A 21158-nucleotide genomic window follows, 5' to 3' on the forward strand; every position below is an offset into this window, starting at 1 on the left:
TTCATATTTCAGCAACTCTAAAGTTATGGTGTATCTTACCATTGATGTCATAATTTACTTGGTGACAGTACCTTCTTTAGTGGTACATAAGTTGTTACATCTTCAAGCCAGCCGTGCCTTATATGCTCTGAAATGTGGTGTCACATCTCCTGACTCTGGTCCTTAGACCTAGAATTGTTGTTGGATTCCTTTGAGTACACTCCAGAGTACCCAACACCATTCCTGGTGCATAGGCACAACACATATTTATTAATTCTCCAGAATTAGCTCAAAACTATCCTTAGTGGTGTAAGAGCTACCAAAAAAGGCTGAATCTTGGTCTTCTGTAGTCCTTGAGAAAACCAAACATACTATTAGCCACTATTCCTCAACAGGGCACTGTTAACATTTTGTGAAGAGTTCAGTTCTTTATTGTAGGGGTTTTGTGCATTTCAAGGTGGAATATAGATTATTATACTCTAGACATTATGTGTCAATGACTCCCAGTCACTGAGAGAACAAAAACCCATACTATACATTTCCAAATTTTAATATCAGCTAGCTTAAAACGCCTGCACCAGGGACAGTTTTTGTGATCTTTTATTTCTGGTTCATCTACCATCTATGGACGTAAGTCTTTGACATCTTATTATCTCCACTGCTCTCTATATTCCAGTACACTGGTTTTTTGTCAGTTTCTACAAAGCACCTCTGTCTTTCCCATTTGTATTTGTTTGATTGGACTGCCATAACAAAATACCATAGACTTGGATGACTTAGCAAGCTTATTTTCTTTCTTTTTTTAAAAATTAGTTATTATTTTTTAAATTTTTGGTTGCACTGGATCTTTGTTGCTTCCTGGGGGCTTTTCTCTAGTTGCAGCTAGCGGTGGCTTCTCTTGTTGTGAAGCACAGGCTCTAGGCACACGGGCTTTAGTAGTTGCAGCTCTCAGGCTTAGTTGCTCTGCGGTCTAGTGGCTCTGTAATCTTCTTGTCCCCTGCATTGGTAGGTGCATTCTTATCCACTGTACCACCAGGGAAGTTCCAGAAATTTATTTGCTCACTGTTCCATAGGCTGGAACTCAATATCAGGGTGCCATAAAGGTTGGTTTCTGGCGGGGCCACTCTTCCTGCCTTGTGGATGGTACCTTTTCACTGTGTCCTTAAGTGGCTTTTCTTTTTTGTGCACTCGGAGAGAGAAGTCTCTAGTGTATCTTCCTCTTTTCATAAGGATACCAGCTCTATAAGATGAGGGCCTCATCCTTATGACCTCATTTAACCTTAATCACTCCTTAAAAGCCCTGTCTCCAAGCAAAATCATGGTGGGGATTCGGGCTTCAGCATATGGATTTCGGGAGAATACCGTTCAGTCCTTAACACCATTTTTGTGCTTTGTAAGGTCCAGTCTTTGTCTGGATATACCTTCCTGTTTGCATAGTTGGCACCCTCTCATCCTTTAGGTCTCACCTTAAAAGTCGTTTTTCAGAGAGGCTTTCTTTCATTACTGTTAAGTAGGGCCATCTCAGTGAATTTTCTGTCATAAAATCCTTTTGATTTTCTTCCTGGGATTGTAAAGTCTACAATACTTTTTTGTTTGTTTGTTATTCCATATATTTACTAGAATATGAGTCCCATGAGGATATGGGTCATCTTTGTCATATTTACCTTGAATCTCCAGGACAATGCTTGGTGTATAGAGGCATTTATGAAAAATTGCACAGTATTAAATAAGGAGTACAGGATGTAGATAGCTTAGGCAAGATACTTTCCTCAACATAAAATGAAAATAATAGCATCTACCTTATGGAATTGCTGTGAAGATTCATGAATTAATCATATAAAGTGCTTAGTTTAGCACCTGGTATTTAATGGGCCTTCAATAAATACTAGGTAGTAATTTTATTTTACTAGGCTTTCAGAAAAACAAACATGGATGGCAGAGGATGAAGCTGAACAGTAGAGTGAAGCCAGTTCAAGGGGTGGCTTGAATTTTATAAACAACAGAGAGTCACCAAAAGTGTCGTGTTTAGTGTTCAGCATATCGAGTTTAAAGTGATTTAACGGATCACCTGTGTAGAAATTAAATGTGGAGTCTAAAGCTCCAGGGAGATACCTGGTGTCTTGTATTGGGTTGGCCAAAAAATTCATTCAGGTTTTTCTGTAACAGTTTATGGAAGAACCTGAACGAACTTTTTGACCAACCCAACATCTTGTATGGAAGTGGTTAGAACTGTGAGAATTCTACTGAGGGAGAATAGTGTGAACCATAAAAAACCCCTAGGGTACCTGGATGTTAAAGGAGTGGGTAGAAGAAGAGCTGGTAATAGCAATGTAATAACAATTGACATCATTGATACTGTTCAGAACATTTTCATGGGAATGGAGTAGGTAGGAGCCTTATTGCACGCAGAGATTTATAGACTAATTGAGACATCAGTAAAGATGAGCCAGCAAAACACAGTAGTCCTTTTAGACGATAGACCATAACCTGTGGTCACAGAGTAGTTGTTTACTTGTATTTTTTTTCCCATCCCCTCATAATTGTCCAGCAGACTTTGGCTAATCCAGAAATTTGGACAGTAGCCCCACCGCATTTATGCTTCATTAGCTTATACTGAAAGTTACTGCTTTCATGTTTCACTTGAGATTGGGAAAATAAAAGAACAACAGTGGGATATGAGGAGATTAAAGTGTCTTTTAAATTGGGAAGAAATATCAGCCATGCTATAATGGAAACAACTTGCAAGTCGAATGTAAAGCAAAGAAAATAAAAATCCAGAAGAGTGTTTTATTTGCCTTCAAACTCCAGTTTTATTTCATGGGTAAAGCAATTTCTAATGTTTGTGATTTGTCCATATTAATTTAGGAGCCAGCCCAGGTATGAGTAGACATCTCCTCATAATTTATTGTTTGTTTAACTTTTCACAAAAAAACACAAAATTATTGTATTGCCCAGGAACCTCCATAGAAATTTATAGTAATATTGAAAAATAATAGAAACTGCACAGTTGCTTTATCTATGTATTTAAATAAACTGGCCAATATGGGAAATGTGGCGAAAATGCTTTTAATATTTGTGTTTATTTCCTTCACATCTTTTCTTAGATATTTTTTTAAAAAACAGTTGGGAATCAAGCACTTTTGTGGGATTTTTTTCTTAATATTTTATCATAAGTATTTTCTTATTTCATCAAAACCCTCTTTAATAAATAATTCCTCATGGCAGTGTACTCTCATGTGAATGAATCATAATTTACTTTCTAGTTTCCTTAACTTTTGTTATTTAGATTATTTTCAATTTTTTAAGCTAAAAATATAACTTCATTGAATATCTTTATTCTTGTATTCATTCTCGGTCCTTTGTTTAAGGTTATTTCTTGTAAATAGAATTACCTTGAATCAAAGGGATGAACGTTTTTAAAGTTTTTGTTACATAATATGAAGTTACTGTCCTTCTTTCATTTGATTGACCAAGTGGTTTGTTTGAGCACCTACTGTGCCAAGTATGGTACTAGAAACTATATATACAGAGATAAATAAGATGCAATTTGTGTCTTCAGGATATCTTATTTCAGTGGAGATAGTCTCAAAATTAGCTGTTGTCCATGTCGAATTCTGTTTTTAAGTTTTGGCTTGTTTAATAGAGGAAAATAATATGGTTGATTGCTAAGGTCATTTGAAGATCTGTTGTTTTAAAAGTTTCTGAAATGAATTTCAACCATGAAATTAAATTGTAAATGTAATTTATTTTGGTTAGTGTTGTCTTAGAAGGTTTTTTTGACTGTTAGGTAAGCAGTGGGTAAATTCTGATTTCAGGTGTATGTATATACAATTTAAGATAAATTGTGTGTGTCTGTGTATGTAGTTGGCTTTTTTGGCCCAGTCAGTGCAGACTATCTGCAATGCAGGGAGAGACCATGTCAAGTTTTATCTTCATTAGATATTTAAGAATTATTTGCATAACTTCATTTTACTCTGAAGTATAGTTTTTCATTATTTTGATTGTGTTAGAGTTACAAAGAGTCAAGATGTTTACATTTATTTTCCTTTTTTAGGGATTTATTTTCTTTCCGTGACTTTGAAAAAAACTGAAAATATTAGGAAAAAATTGAATTATTATATAATGTACAATTTAAATACCTGATTTCTTGGGAGAATCAGATGGGAACAGTAAATGAAATTCAGATGAAAAGTATCTTGCATTTTAAGCTATATTGTTTTGTCAAGAAATCTGAAATTGCATCTTTCTGATCTTTCTTCCTCCCTCCCATTTATTTCCCATATCCCTTTTTCTTTATTTCATTCAAACATGAACAACTTTACGTCATTCTTAAAATTGAGAAATGCTCTGGAACTTGTAATTTCATACTCTTTTGCCTTTTTCTTTGTTTCTGTTATCATTTTTTCAGTATATCATTCCTAAATAGAAGCCAATTTAGATTATGTGTGGAGTTGTTGGGAGAGCTAAATTTGAAGGTGGAAGTACAAATTAAAATTAGTCATAGTAGGGGGAAATATTGAAATGGTTGTTTTTTCTGGTCTTTTGTTTTCACGCAGTGATATTGTGCCTCCATACATGTAATCAGTTCTTTTTTATCTAAAATCATTTGAAAATAGACGATGGTTAAGTAAATTAAATTTGTTATGAAAAGGGTCAGAATGTAGTTACTACTCTGTCCTGTTTACACTTTTTTCCCCTTTCTTTTAGGTTATCAAGTATTTTGTTCAAATGAGTTAAAGTAGTCTGTTTTTCTTTTTTATGCTTTCTGCATCATCATCTTTTTTTCTCTAGTATCAGGGCTTTGGAAATGGAGATTATATATATATATATATATATATATATATAGCTATTATTACTTTAAAGTAAGTTCTTACATGGAGTAGGAAATGGCAAGCCACGCCAGTATTCTTGCCTAGAAATTTCCATAGACAGAGGAGCTTGACGAGCTACAGTCCATGGGGTTGCAAAGAATCAGACTCGATTAATCGAGCACAAGTTCTTGTATTGAACTTATATTGAATTTGGTCGGTTTACTCTTCCAGACTAGAAGTAACTCTTCTATTTAAAAACATCTTCAACAATAAAAATAGACTTGAAGTTGTATTTGAGGATGGGGGGCTTTTCTGTTTGTTTGATTGTAAACCTCAGCTTTCCAAAACAAATGGTTATTTTGAGATTTATTTGTTTTTGTTTGTAGTCAGTGAGAGTCTTATTTGGAGCTACTCTCAAATTGTAAAAAAAAAAAAAAAAAGAATTTCTGGGACTTAGTCTGGTCAGCTAAACTGTGGTAAGCTTGAGTTTAATATAATACATATAGGTCATTATATTGACAGGGATTTCTGACATGAAGAATTGTTAATAGAAGTGAGAAAATACAGTTGTTAAACCAGTAAGAGAAACAAATCTCTAAATAATATCTAGAAATCTGTGGGTATCTTGATTTATTAGGTGAGCAAAATGAAGACATTTGCCCTTTTCCATGGAACAAGTAGTCATATTTTGTGTATTTTGATATCTCGCCCATGTTTCACTTTGACTTCTTTGCCAACTGAACATGGATACTTTGTAGGAAATTTGCATCTTTTGCAATGAATCTAGTTAATCCTGTTTTAAATTTGTACCTCAAATTTAGTGTGTTTCAATATATTACACTGAAATTTATTCAAGTCTACAGGAATCCCTTTGGAATTAATTTATAATTTTGATTCTAAACTTTTAAAGTTTTATATATGTGTACATACTCTCATACGCATATGGCCACCTTTGTAATTTTACTTATTTTCGTGGCATTTGACAGCCCTAGAGAAGTTCCTAATTTTTTTTCCTTTACATGTGCCATTTTTTAGACTCAGTGGTGTCTTTAAAGCTGGAAAGGACATGTCCTATTATGGAAATAAATTTAATTTCACAATTAAGTGCATATTTTATCAACAAGTCAATTAAAAGAGTGATTTAGTAGGTAGGTGTTCAAGCCAAAAGATTCTCACCATGAGATACCTGGGGTTGCTGGAAACATTGGGAATCACTTTGGGATGTTACAGGATCAGTTGTGACTACTCTTACGTCATTTATGGGTAAATGCAATTAAAATTGACTGCTGACATGCGTATCATTTCCCAAGTATTCTCTTCAATCTCATTGCTTTTAAAAGTATGTCTGTCTTCTTATAACGATGGTTACCGTTTACTAAATACATCTTATGTGGTGGGCATTATATTCAGTGCTGTGTGTATCCTATTCAAATCTCAGTTCCAAAAGTTAGATACTACCCCATTTTACAGACTGAAAGACTAAGAAATTACTAACTTGCCAAAGTCACACAGCTCATAAGTACTGCCCATGCTCTTAAGACAACAAAATGTATTGGTGAATCAAAATTGCTAAAAGAAACAAAAACAAAGTGAAGTTTTTAAAATTTTTAGTTTGTCCTAAAAGCAAGGGTAGATACAGCAAATAATACCACTGTGTAATGAATTATAAATGACTGTTCAGCATTGTGCCGAATACTTTGTTCTTTGTTGCCCTTATAGCTCAATTAGCTCTTAGTCAGTAATAAATTTTTCCTTATGTTAAACCTAAAAATCTTACCCATAAACAACCAGTCTTTTGGTAATCATGTTATGTATATTTTGGAAAATAGTCATTAAAGTGTCTACCAACCAATGATCCCTTTATATTTAGGAAATTACATGGTTATAATGATATTTTTCTTAATAACAGGTTGCCCTTTTAAATGGGAAAACATTGAGCCAAAAATCTACTTACTTTATTTTAACATTTTAGAATAATTAAGATTTAAGCACTTAAGATAAACTACCAGTTGATGTCTTAATAGAGAATTAACATTAGTCCCACCCTCTGCCCCCTTTGTTAAAAGGTCCATATCATTTCTTTGTAGTATTTATTGCATTTCTAATTCTTTAGTTATTATTAAGTACTTTAAAGAGTAATCTCTTTATTTTTCATACTCACAGAGACATGTATACTAGCTGAAGGAAAAGTAATTTGACTTTTTAAATCACACACTCAAAAGAAAATCTTTTTATTAAAGGCTTGAAATATTTTTTAAGTCTTCATGGCATTTCTAATTCTGTGGTTATTAAATAGTTTATAGAGTAATTGACTCATTTTTTCATATACAAAATGACATACGCATTAACTGTGAAGGGAGAGTAATCTGACCTTTTAAAACCCAGATATTTGTTGTTGTTGTTTTTTCTGAACTAGTTATAAGCTTGAACTCCTTTTGCAAAATTCAGACTTAAAGCGAAGAAAGTAGGGCAAACCACTAGACCAGTCAGGTCTGACTTAAATCAAATTCCTTACCATTACGTAGTGGAAGTGACAAAGAGATTTAAGGGATTAGATCTGATAGATAGACTGCCTGAAGAACTATGGACAGAGGTTTGTAACATTTTATAGGAGGCAGTTATCAAGACCATCTCCAAGAAAAAGGAATACAAAAAGACAAAATGGTTGTCTGAGGAGGGCTTACAAATAGTTGAGAAAAGAAGAAAAGCTAAAGGCAAAGGAGAAAAGGAAAGATATACCCATCTGAATGCAGATTTCCAGAGAATAGCACAGAGAGATAAGAAAGCCTTCCTCAGTGATCAGTGCAAGGAAATAGAGGAAAACAATAGAATGGGAAAGACTAGAGATCTCTTCAAGAAAATTAGAGATACCAAGGGAACATTTCATGCACAGATGGGCACAATAAAGGACAGAAATGGTATGGACCGAATAAGCAGAAGATATTAAGAAGAGATGGCAAGAATACACAGAAGAACTATCCAAAAAGGCCTTTATGACCCAGATAACCACAACGGTGTGATCACTCACCTAGAGCCAGACATCCTGGAATGTGAAGTCAAGTGGGCCTTAGGAAACATCACTATGAACAAAGCTAGTGGAGGTGATGGAATTCCAGTTGAGCTATTTCAAATCCTAAAAGATGATGCTGTGAAAGTGCTGCACTCAATATGCCAGCAAATTTGGAAAACTGAGCAGTGGCCACAGGACTGGAAAAGGATTGAATTTCATTCCAATCCCAAAGAAAGGCAATGCCAAAGAATGTTCAAACTACTGCACAATTGCACTCATCTCACACTCTAGGAAAGTAATGTTCAAAATTCTCCAAGCCAGGCTTCAGCAATACGTGAACTGTGAACTTCCAGATGTTCAGGCTGGATTTAGAAGAGGCAGAGGAACCGGAGATCAAATTGCCAACATCCACTGAATCATCAAAAAAGCAAGAGAGTTCCAGAAAAACATCTACTTCTGCTTTATTGACTACACCAAATCCTTTGACTGTGTGGATCACAACAAACTATGGAAAATTCTTTCAATTTCCATAAATGGAAATACCAGACCACCTTACCTGGCTCCTGAGAAATCTGTGTGCAGGTCAGGAAGCAACAGTTAGAACTGGACATGGAACAACAGACTGGTTCCAAATTGGGAAAGGAGTACGTCAAGGCTGTATATTGTCACCCCGCTTATTTAACTTCTATGCAAAGTACCTTGTGCAAAATGTTGGGCTGAATGAAGCACAAGCTGGAATCAAGACTGCCAGGAGAAATATGAGTAACCTCAGATAGGCAGATGACATCACCCTAATAGCAGAAAGTGAAGAGGAACTAAAGAGCCTCTTGGTGAAAGTGAAAGAAGAGAGTGAAAGAGATGGCTTAAAACTCAACATTCAGAAACCTAAGATCATGGCATCCGGTCCCATCACTTCATAGCAAATAGATGGAGTAACAATGGAAACAGTGAGAAGACTTTATTTTCTTCAGTTCCAAAATCACTGCAGATGGTGACTGCAGCCATGAAATTAAAAGATGCTTGCTTCTTAGAAGAAAAGCTATGACCAACCTAGACAGCATATTGAAAAGCAGAGACATTACTCTGCCAACAAAGGTCTGTTGTCACAGCTATGGATTTTCCAGTAGTCATGTATGGGTGTGAGAGTTGGACCATAAAGAAAGCTGAGTGCTGAAGAATTGATGCTTTTGAACTGTGGTGTTGGAGAAAACCCTTGAGAGTCCCTTGGACTGCAAGGCGGTCCAACCAGTCCATCCTAAAGGAGATCGGTCCTGAATATGCATTGGAAGGACTGATGCTGAAGCTGAAACTCCAATAGTTTGCCCACTTGAGGTGAAGAACTGACATTTGAAAAGACCCTGATGCTGGGAAAGATTGAAGGCAGAAGAAGGGGACGACAGAGGATAAAATAGTTGGATGGCATCACTGGCTCAATGGACATGAGTTTGAATAGGCTTTGGCAGTTGGTGATGGACAGAGAAGCTTTGCATGCTGCAGTCCATGGGGTTGCAAAGAGTAGGACACGACTGAGTGACTGAACTGAACTCTAAGTTTGAAAACAGAAAAATTTGAGCTATTGATTGGGAATATAGATAGAGATAGTAATAGGTTTGCCTCTATGAATAAGGTACTTGGCAATTGACAGGTGGGTGGATTTGTGTGTGATGAAAACACTGAAATTGGAGTCAAGAGTCATGTGTTCTGCCTCTACATTTGGCCACTACTTACATGCTTTGGGCAAGTCAGCTGAGCCCATGTGACTCTGAAAAGCGCTAACACGGTCATGATGCTTATGGACTGTATCCAAATAGCTAACTGTAATTTTTTTTTAAAACTCAGAGAGTTTAAGTCATAATCAGAATGGTTAAAAAAAAAAACCTCAAGATGGAAGTCTATACCTAATTCCTTTATGCAGAAATGGTTAAACTCAGAGTTCTTTCTGAAGAACAAAGCATTTAATTCCTAGGGTTTCTCAAAAGGCTATTCTGGGATTTCCCAAACTGTAATGAAGAGATAGATTTATATTGCATGGGCAGTGGTATGTATGAAGTCACATTGTACTGTTGCAAACCCCCACAGTAAGCAGAGGGGGCATGGGTTCAGTGTTAATGTTCTGGCAGACATTGATATTGTTAGTAATTCTAATGAAGTACATAATTTTTAACAATTTTGGATTCTTCTACCAGAGCTGAAAAACTGAGTAAGTGAGTTCTTTATTCAGGTGCTCCAGAAAGTGAGCTCTTGATTAAAATCTTCAGAAAGACTCAAGAATAAGTTGTCAGTATCTGATCTTTTCCAATTAGTTATGGAAAGGAAATTGGATATTTCTTCTGAAGATTCTGCTCACAGTTTAAATTTTCATATTTGAAAGCAAAGCTGACTTAGCTGTCAATGCAATTGCTTAAGTAACTAATACTACAGTGTAAAAGTTGGTGAATATGTCTTTAATCTTTGTAATTCTAAGAGAGAGCCTATGAAGTTTAAGATGCCGTAATAACATTCTTCATATCAAAGTCTTTTCATCTCTTAAAATAATATTACTTGAAAGTCCTTTCTGAATTATCATATAAACTTTTCGCTGGAATTGAAAGTATTTATGATGTACACTGTTATGTCTGTATTATGAGTTAAATTATCTTTATAAATTGTACAGTTGGAGAAAATGTGTATATATTGTGTTCCTATAGCTTTAGGCAGTAGAAATAAGTATGAGTAAAAATTTAAAATTATTGGTTCTAATGCTTAACATCTCAACATTGTCATTTACTTACAAAAACAATATTTAGTATGCTAGCAATATGACAGTGGATAAAAGATTTTCCTAAGTGCATTACAAAGCAGTTACAAGTAAGACAGTCATAATATAGTAACGTATTTGATACTGTAGAATACTTGCCAAGTAGAAATACATGCATACACTCATGAACTTTGGTGTATGAAACTTATTCAGGAGGCTGTGCTTTTGAACATATCCTATCTTTTTTTCATTTCTTTCCCTTGTAAATGGTAAACATGATGAACAAAAAGGGCTAAAATTACCCATAGATAATCTGATCGTGTTTGGGAAAAAATAGTATCTTCATCTTTATTGCTTTTTAACAGTTTTTCTTTAAAAAACAAAACAAAACAAAACCCACACACATTGTTTAACACTGCCTCTTAGCTGCGACATGTGGGATATAGTTCCTTGACCAGGGATTGAATCTGAACTCCCTTCATTGGGAGCACGGAGTCTTAACCACTGGATGACCAAGGAAGTTTCCCTTAACAGTTTTTTGGTTTGTTTTTTTCTTTTTAAGATAATTTTGTTTATTTATTTATTTTTGGCTGTCCTGGGTCTTTGTTGCAGCACAGGCTTTTCTCTATTTGCAGCGAGCAGGGGCTACTCTTTAGTTGCAGTGTGTGAGCTTCTCACTGCAGTGGGTTCTTTGGTTGTGGAGTCCAGGCTTTAGGGCACACAGGCTTCAGTTGCGGCTCCCAGAGGCTCTAGAGCACAGGCTCAATAGTTGTGGTATACAAGTTTAGTTGCCCCAAGGCTTGGGGGGTATTCCTGGGTCAGGGATCGAATCCATATCCCCTGCTTTGGCAGGCAGATTCTTGACCATTGAGCCGCCAGGGAAGCACATATCTTCATCTTTAAATAGAAATGATCGTAATCTCTACCTTAGTGGGGTCATTGTAAGACTCTATATAGAACATTTAGTATGCAGTGGTAATCGCTCAGTGTTAGCTGTTAGTATTGTTGACTAATGACCATATGAACTAGTGTGACTATTTCCTACTGCGTGTGCTTAGTCATGCAGTCATGTCCAACTCCCTGCAGCCTCATGGACTGTAGCCCGCCAAGCTCCTCTGTCCACAGGATTTTCCAGGCAAGAATCCTGGAGGGGGTTGGCATTTCCTACTCCAGGGATCTTCCTGACCCAGGGATTGAACCTGTGTCTCTTGTGTCTGCTGTATTGGAGGTGGATTCTTTATGATTAGTGCCACCTGGTAAGCAGTTTAATATGTTAAAGGCTCAAGTAGAAAAGGTAGACAGTATGTACCAACAGACAGGGAATATCAACAGAGTTGGAAGCTATAAGAAAGAATCGAGTGGAAATCTAGAGACGAAAAGCACAATACCAGAGACAAAGAATGCCTTTAATGGGTTTGCCAATAGACTCAACAAAGTAGAAGAAAAGATGTGAAGTAAATGTGAAAATAAATTATGAAATTTCTACTTTATTGACTATGCCAAAGTGTTTGACTGTGTGGATCACAACAAACTGTGGAAAATTCTGAAAGAGATGGGAATACCAGACCACCTGACCTACCTCTTGAGAAATCTGTATGCAGGTCTGGAAGTAACAGAACCGGACATGGAACAACAGACGGGTATCAAATAGGAAAAGGAGTACGTCAAGGCTGTATATTGCCACCCTGCTTATTTAACTTATATGCAGAGTACATCATGAGAAACGCTGGGCTGGATGAAGCACAAGTTGGAATCAAGATTGCCAGGAGAAATATCAATAACCTCAGATATGCAGATGACGCCACTCTTATGGCAGAAAGTGAAGAAGAATTAAAGAGCCTCTTGACTAAAGTGAAAGAAGAGAGTGAAAAAGTTGGCTTAAAGCTCAACATTCAGAAGACTAAGATCATGGCATCTTGTCCCATCACTTCCTGGCAGATAGATGGGGAAACAGTGGAAATAGTGAGAAGACTTTATTTTGGGGGGCTCCAAAATCACTGCAGTTGGTGACTGCAGCCATGAAATTAAAAGATGCTTGCTCCTTGGAAGGTAAGAAGCCAGAATTGAAAGAGACACATGTACTCCAGTATTCATTGCAGCACTGTTTATAATAGCCAGGACATGGAAGCAACCTACATGTCCATCAGCAGATGAATGGATAAGAAAGCTGTGGTACATATACACAATGGAATATTACTCAGCCATTAAAAAGAATGCATTTGAATCAGTTCTAATGAGGTGAATGAAACTGGAGCCTGTTATACAGAGTGAAGTAAGTCAGAAAGAAAAACACCAATACAGTATACTAACGCATATATATGGAATTTAGAAAGATGGTAACGATAACCCTGTATGCGAGACAGCAAAAGAGACACAGATGTATAGAACAGTCTTTTGGACTCTGTGGGAGAGGGTGAGGGCATGATATGGGAGAATGGCACTGAATCGTGTAAGTTATCACATGTGAAATAAATCTCCAGTCCATGTTCGATGCATAAGACAGGATGCTCAGGGCTGGTGCACTGGGATGACCCAGAGGGATGGGGTGGGGAGGGAGGTGGGAGGGGTTCAGGGTGGGGAACACATGTACTCCTGTGGTGGATTCATGTCTATGTTTGGCAAAACCAATACAATATTGTAAAGTAAAAAAAGAAATAGATTAAAAAAAAATTACACAATGTTTTCTAACCACAGTGGAATTAAACTGGAGATTAGTAGCAATAAAAAGTATCTGGGAAATTTCCAAATATTTAGAAATTAAACAGCACATTTCCAAGTAGCTCATAGATCAAAAAGGAAGTCACCAAGAAAAATAGAAAACATATTAAAAATATTACTTTAATTGAATTATAGTTGATTTACGATGCTGTGTTAGTTTCTGGTGTACATCAAAGTGGTCCAGTTACACATTTTTTTTTTTCAAACTGTTTTCCATTGTGGTTTATTACAGAATACTGAGTAGGGTTCCCTGTGCTCTACAACAGAATTTTGCTGTTTATCTTTTTTATATGTAGTGTCTGTATTTATATGTAGCATTTTATAGTTCGTGTCTGCCAATTCCAAACTCCTGATTTATCCCTCCCCACTTTGGTAACCATAAATTTATTTTCTAGAAAACATTTTGAGTGAAAAAAATTTAAATATATTAATTTGCAAGTTACAGCCAAAGCAGGAATTAGAGAAGAATCTATAACATTAAGTGCTTATAGTAGGAAAGAAAAGGCAAGGGTTAGAGAAAAGTCTATAGCAGTAAATGCTTATAGAAGAAAAGAAAAAGTCTTCAAGTCAGTTTTTACCTTAAGGTAGCAGGGAAAAAAAAAAAAAAAAAGAGCAAATTAGGATAAAATGTCATAGGTAGATCTAGGTGTTTCCTGTATACTCTTTTTATTTTTATGAAACTGAAAGTGTTAGTCGTTCAGTTGTGTCCAACTCTTTGTGACCCCATGGACCGTAGCCTGCCAGGCTAATCTTTCCATGGGATTCTCCAGGCAAGAACACTGGAGTGGGTTCCTGTGCCTTCCTCCAGGGGATCTTCCCAACCCAGGGCTTGAACCTGTGTCTCCTGCACTGCAGACAGATTCTTTTCTGTCTGAGCCACCACAGTTAGCACTCAATAAATACTAGGAATGCAGCCCATTGTGTGTGCAGCCATCTGTCTGGGCCCTCTGTGTTGCCCTCAGACTGTGTTTGTGAGAGCAGACACTTTATTATATACACTTTTGTTGCCATGAAGAGCCAAGAAAAGCATTCATTTGTGTATTTCTAACTGATTGATTATTATGAGCAGCTAAAGTGTTCACAAACAAATTTAAAACCCTCATCACAATGATAGCTTTCAGTTGTATTGTTTACATAGATCAGAAGTGCTAAGTAGGATCATAGGATTTTCAGGGTTGAAAAAATCTTAGAAATCATTCAGGGAAAACCCCTTCATTTTCCTTAAGAGAATAGGTTGTGGTTAGTGAAACCCATTATCACTAAGCCAGGATTTATACCACTACACTTTTTACTTCTCACTATGGTTGTTAATGACTATAACTTTATCATACTGCTTTAAACTTAGTTTCATGTACTGGTATCATTTATTGGAGGTGACAGTTGTCAAATTATCATTTGGATTACCATGAATAAGTTAGTTACTATTCAGCATGTACATTTCATGGGAAACTCTTGGGTCAGATTGCCTTTTGTGGTACAGTAGTGTTTGGTAGGATGACTCCCAAAAATCTAACTTTAAGAGGATTATACCTCTCGTGGAAGCTAGTCTAATAATTTAGTATTAAAATCTTTTTCTTAGCCACTTAGGTTATACACCCTGGTGATTAAGATCATTGGATTCTAGAACCAGATTTCCTGTGTTTGAATCCCAGCCCTGCTACTTCCTGGCAGTGTGACCTGGATTATGTTACTTCACCTCTTTGTCCTGATTCTTCTTTTGTAAAATGAAAATAATTACAACTATCTCATGGGTTACTGGGAGTTTAAATGAATTCATGTAAAGTGCTTAAAAGAATGCTTGGCACAAAATAAACGATGCATATTTTAATACTAAAGTGAAATCGCTCAGCCGTGTCTGACTCTTTGCCATGGACTGTAGCCTACCAGGCTCCTCCGCCCATGGGATTTTTCAGGCAAGAGTACTGGAGTGGGTTGCCATTTCCTTCTCCAGGGGATCTTCCTAACCCAGGGATAGAACCCAGGTCTCCCACATTATAGGCAGATGCTTTATTATCTGAGCCACCAGAGAAGTCCTAATAACTAAAAGATGGCTAATAAGCCATGACAGCTTCCATTTAACTTGTCAGCATACGTAAGAGGACAATTTATGCATAGCATCCTGTTTCTGAGGGATTTTGAAATGGCTTTTTTTCTTATCACTTATCCCTTCTAAGAAAATCTTTTTACCAATGCCTATCACCATGCAGTTTCCTTTTACATGTAATTCTTTGTATGTGTTACATGTTTTGTGTGTGTGTTCTTTTTTAAAAGAATTTGCTGTAGTAATTCCATATTAGTGGCTTTTAAGTAATTCCATGAATCTGTGCTATACAAATGAGGATATGTAAATATTTTAGATGTGCATTTAATAGAAGCTGTGGAATATAACCTGATTCCGTGGTTATGTATTTCCACTTTATATGCCTTTAACTAATGTTCATTTATGATCCTTTTCCAGATTATGATTGGTTAAAAGTACTGGACCATATAAATCGAAGTATGACCATACGTTGCTTTTAAGAATAACTGATCTCCCAGTAACGTGGTCTAAGTAAAATGTTCTCTTTTTTAATTATGTAGTCCTCCTCGCCATCCTCATCACAGCCTCATTCTAGCCACTGCAGAACGAAGGCCTCATCATTGTGTCACCATGCATCCCTGCCCTGGGTCAAACGTAACCATGTAGGCCCTGCAAAGGCTACCAGTCCATCTCTCCGTCTTCGTCGCTGGCGACCCTTCTTACGTCTACCACCTTTGGGTCTCCATTCTGTTGTAAGTGTAGTCAATCTTCCATCTCTTCTTCCAGTGACAAGGGGTAGTCCATTTTCTCCCTTAAATTTCTTCAGTCTTCAAAGTGCTTTTCTCTTGGTTCATCAGCCATTAGCTTTTTCTCCCCTGATAAGATTGCAAGCATACCTCTATGCTTTGCAGTTCAGCTTGACTTTCACCAGCGCCTTGGTGAACATCCATCTTTCCACTCCATATCCTGCCAACATGAAGGTCCCTGTCTTTTGATGAGTGCTGATCTACATTCATGATAATGTTTAAGTTCCTGTCAGTTGTTCAGGTGAATATGTATTCTCTTACCCTTCATCTTTCCAGTTTCATTTAGTTGACTCAGGTCAACAAATGCTGTGTACCTTCTGTGTTCTTTGCCATCTCTTACTTTATTTTTTTTTCATGTTTCTGAACATGACTTTAGTCTCTTGTCATGCTCTGGGGTTACTTTTACTTACTCTGTCCTTAATCTAATCCTTCATGGTGTAGGGTGTTCATCTAAACTATTTTATTCCCTGAGGTGGCTCAGGTACTTGGTTTAATCTTGATCCAATCTTCCCTGCCTATTCAGTTTCTAAAGATCTTTTCTCAAGCAGGAGATGAAGATTTTCTCCTTGTGAATTGATATAGGATTCCCACAAATTTCACAATTTCTCGTTCTTAAGTTGGTAATGTTAGCAAACTGTTAAAAAGTACATTTGTTCTTGTAATTGTGCTAATTACCTTAAATATTGAGGTTGATGATGGAATTCTAGTAATTCTCATAATTGAAATAAAATGCAGGATTGGCAACTATAGCTCTTGTCTTTCTGATGTTTTAGAAAATGGTAATGATTGTTATTTGGCAGAGCCTACCTAGAAATGCTACATCTGAAAGACTTGGTGTATGCCATACATTTATAAGAAACTTAACACTTGAGGAAATCATTGTGACTTTTGAAGCCAGAGGAAGCCTGATTACACATACTTTAATGCTTAAAAAAATTAAAAATTGATGTCAAACATTCTTTCCTTCTGCTTGTTTACTGTTTTAGAGCTATTCCTATAAAGTGGAGTCTTGGCACTTTTCCTTAAACATCTTCCATCAGATACCAGTATGGTCACCAAAATAGCCTTTCATCAGCAGACTGGTGTCTCTCTATTTCATTATCCTCATTGGGTCACAAACATGCATTTGTCATTTTTATTTATTTATCCACCTGATATTTATTGCTTTCCTACCGTGCCATACACTGGCACAATAGGAAGAGATGCAAGTGAATCAGATGATCAGAGTAAAACCCTAACTTATAAATTCTTACTTGGGCACAATTGATTCTAAATAGGAATGAATTCCTTTGTACTTAAAAATATTCTAAATATCAATGAACATGTCATAAAAATTGACATTTCCGGTTTTATATTTTTATGTAATATTAATGTTTGCTCCATATTAATCACTGCTTTGTAACTTCATAAGTGTTTTCATAGCCTAGTGACTAAGAACGTGTATTCTAGAATGACATTGCCTGGACTTGAAACCAGATTCTATCACTTACTAGCTTTGTGACCTAGAGCATGTTACTTAATGCTTCTGTGTGTCCACTGAGAGTACAGTGGGTGTAACTGTATTACCTACCTCATAGGGCCTGTGTGACAGTGAGTGCAGTGGGTGTAACTGTATTACCTACCTCATAGGGCCTATGTGACAATGAGTACTGTGGATATAACTGTATTACTTACCTCATAGGGTCCATATGACTATTAATTGGTCAGTTCTTATAAAGTGTTTAGAACAATATCTGGTATATATTTAGTACCACAATTATAAATTAAATTTAAGCTATTTCTTATAATTTGAAATTTCTATTTAACTTTTTAAATTTCCATTTAGTGTTTAATTTTCTATCTAATTGATTTGTCACATCACTTTTTGATTCTTCATGGTAGTAAGAAGTGTGTTCTAAATTAAGAAGCTTTGTAAAAATAATATATAAAAATGTAGGCAAAGATTATCTAATCTGGAATTTATTTTTTACTGATTGTTCTTGCTTCTAGTGGAGTAATGCTTAAGCAATTGGATAAGTATAGATTTAAGACCCTGATTAATTGAAGCTGACCAAAGGAAAAGGCTTGTAATAGGTGTTGACGTTTTGTGGAAAGGGTAGAAGTTTTGAGCATTTCTTATCTTTTATAATGGTTTGAAGACTTTTCGTACCTTCTTTAGCAGTTTGGATTTTTAGTATGCACTTTTGGATAAAAGGTACAATGACTCACAATTTTGAGTCACTTAGATTTAGTGATTTCTTACATTTGTGATAATGTAGTGTTAATATTATAATAATATATAATGTTTATAGGGCATATAACAGTTAGCAAAGTACTTTCATTAATTTCATTTAAACCTGAAAATGGGTAAAAAACCTAGTACTCAGGGGGTTGAGTACATAGTCAGGTCTCTGATTTCAGTTGCATTATTATCTCTAGCACAGTTGTATTTACTGATAAAATGTGAAAAACAGAAGCTATTATATGAGATATTATTCTTAAGAGATGGTATAAAAATAAGTGATAATTTTTAAAAATATAATAGCTTAAAGGTTTAAAATACTTGATGTCCTATTGGAGAATTGCATCTTAAAAGGAGTAAATCAAGCCCCTTTCCTGGGCTTTCCTGTTTCTATATAGAATTGAATTCATAGTTTGTAGAATTGCCTAGATTTAGCCTTGAAAAATTGGGTTCTCTCTGGTCATTGCTAAAATGGGGGTACTAGGTTTGAGGGATCACTAAAATTTTTGATTCTCTGACCAGTAAAATAAGGGAACTCATTATTACTATCTAAGTGTTTGGAGAAATACCATGTTCAAGAGGGATTCGTCTTTTTTAAGATGGCGGAAAATACTTGGAAACATTTTTTGCCTCAGCAGGCGGGATAATTCTAACAAAACTGTCCAAATGGAAATGACTACCTGCAAACCCAGTGGCAGGTCCCTGTTGTTGGCAGGGCTGCCACGAATGGGCTGCAGTCCAGAGCAGCCTAGTGTCAGAACAGTGATCCTGTGTGACTGTGGTTCCTACCAACTGTGGGGTTCTTTAGCTCTAGGTCAAGTTTAAGAAGAGCTAGTTTGCCACAGCTGGAGAAGGCAATGGCACCCCACTCCAGTACTCTTTTGCCTGGAAAACCCCATGGGTGGAGGAGCCTGGCAGGCTTCAGTCCATGGGGTCGCTAGAGTCGGACACGACTGAGCGACTTCACTTTCACTTTTCACTTTCATGCATTGGAGAAGGAAATGGCAACCCACTCCAGTGTTCTTGCCTGGAGAATCCCAGGGACAGAGGAGACTGGTGGGCTGCCGTCTATGGGGCCTCACAGAGTCGGACACGACTGAAGCGACTTTGCAGCAGCGGTTTGCGACAGCAATGTATGTTGTGTTACACCCATTCGCAATTTGAGGGAAGTAATCTCTGAAGAATAATGTGAGTTTAGATGAGTCACTATCTGTAAATATTTTTAGAAGCATCCAGTAAATCCAAGGTGGCTTACCAGGTGACTCAGTGGTAAAGAATCCACCTGTCAATTCAAGAGTCACAGGAGACGTGGGTTCGATCCCTGGGTTGGGAAAATTGCCTGGAGGAAGAATTGGCAACCCACTCCAGTATTCTTGCCTGGAAAATCTCATGGACAGAGGAGCCGGGCAAGTCACAGTCCATGGAGTCACAGAGTTAGACACAACTAAGTACCCACCCAGTAAATCCAGGATAGCAGTGTTTATGCTGTACCTTTCAATTTCTTTATCTGAAAGCTTTGTATTACTTAAAACTTAAAATTATATAATTATTTGAGGCTGAAAAAATAAAAATTTGAGTTAACAAAGTTAGCAGAAGTTAACTTTGTATTGTTGTTCAGTCATTGTGTCCGACTCTGCAGCCCGATGGACTGCAGCACGCCAGGCTTCCCTGTCCTTCACTGTCTCCTGGAGTTTGCTCAGACTCATGTCCATTGAGTTGGTGATACCATCCAACCATCTCATCCTTTCTCATCCCCTTCTCCTCCTGTCTTCAAGGTGTTTCCAACTAGTCGACTCTTCACATCAGGTGGCCAAAGTATCAGAGCCTCAGCTTCAGCATCAGTCCTATACTCTGTGTTGCTTACTGGATATTAAATGATATGAGATATAATTTGATTTCTGCCTCTTTAAAACTTTTACCTCTAAAATTTGTACTTGCATTCAGCAGTGATTATATTTCATTTCAAACCAGTTAGATTTTTGAATCTAGGATGAATACACTTTTTGAATCTAGGATGAATAAAAAATACTCTTAAGTCTATATTGCATTATTTAAAAAATGAGATTATTAAGGTTAAATCATTAAGGGAAAAAACTTACTTTCTTGATGTCTTAAAATTTAACTTGAAAAGAATTTCTTTAACTCATTTTATGCTATTTCTAAAAAGTTTATTCGAATTTCAAAAATTAGACAAATTAGTTCATGAATTCATATCATTTAGCAAATATACATTGTACATCTGCTGTGTACCAGGCATTGTGCTAGGGGCTGAAGCTTCCAAAGTGAATAGAACCTTAGGTTTTTAGGTCAGTTAAGATAAAGAGAGATGTAGTTTTCAGTGTAGTTTTCAGAGAAGTAGAATCAGTGTTTTCCTTGTTGATGGGTGAACACATTTGTTTTAAATGTAGGCATGTTCACTCTCTGTCCACCATATCAAAGACTAAGCCTTGAATCATATTGTTAATAAATGTTTTTTCATGTCATTTAATATTATTTAGGTGTGTTTATATGTAAGTTGATTGATTTGTTTTGACTACTAACATACATACTATGTATTTTCCCCTCCTAGGCACCAAATATAGATGAAAAAGTAGATCTTCATTTTATTGCATTAGTTCATGTAGATGGGCATCTCTATGAATTAGGTAAGAACTATTTTAATTTATCCTGGGGAGAAAAATAGTAAATGGGAAAATCTGTATTTATGAAAATATGATTGTTGATATTTATTGTGTTCATTTAAATTGATTACCTTACAGCACTCAGTTGGCATAATAACAGTTTTCCGTTTAAGATTTCTTACTAGGAAAAGCAAAAATGTTTTGTTGTTCAAGTAACTTATTAATATAATTCAAG

The 21158-nt window shown here is 36.3% G+C and overlaps 1 protein-coding gene across 1 annotated transcript in view; it reads left to right on the plus strand.

Annotated features, from left to right (window-relative positions):
* UCHL3 (ubiquitin C-terminal hydrolase L3) overlaps positions 1–21158 on the plus strand; it is a 34398-nt gene that overhangs the window by 7584 nt on the left and 5656 nt on the right. The window contains exon 5 of the mRNA XM_065901773.1: positions 20872–20947. Coding sequence (XP_065757845.1) covers positions 20872–20947 — 76 coding nt within the window. The remainder of the gene's footprint in view (positions 1–20871; positions 20948–21158) is intronic.

Source organism: Muntiacus reevesi, chromosome 11, assembly GCF_963930625.1.
Source record: "Muntiacus reevesi chromosome 11, mMunRee1.1, whole genome shotgun sequence".
Taxonomy (NCBI): domain Eukaryota; kingdom Metazoa; phylum Chordata; class Mammalia; order Artiodactyla; family Cervidae; genus Muntiacus; species Muntiacus reevesi.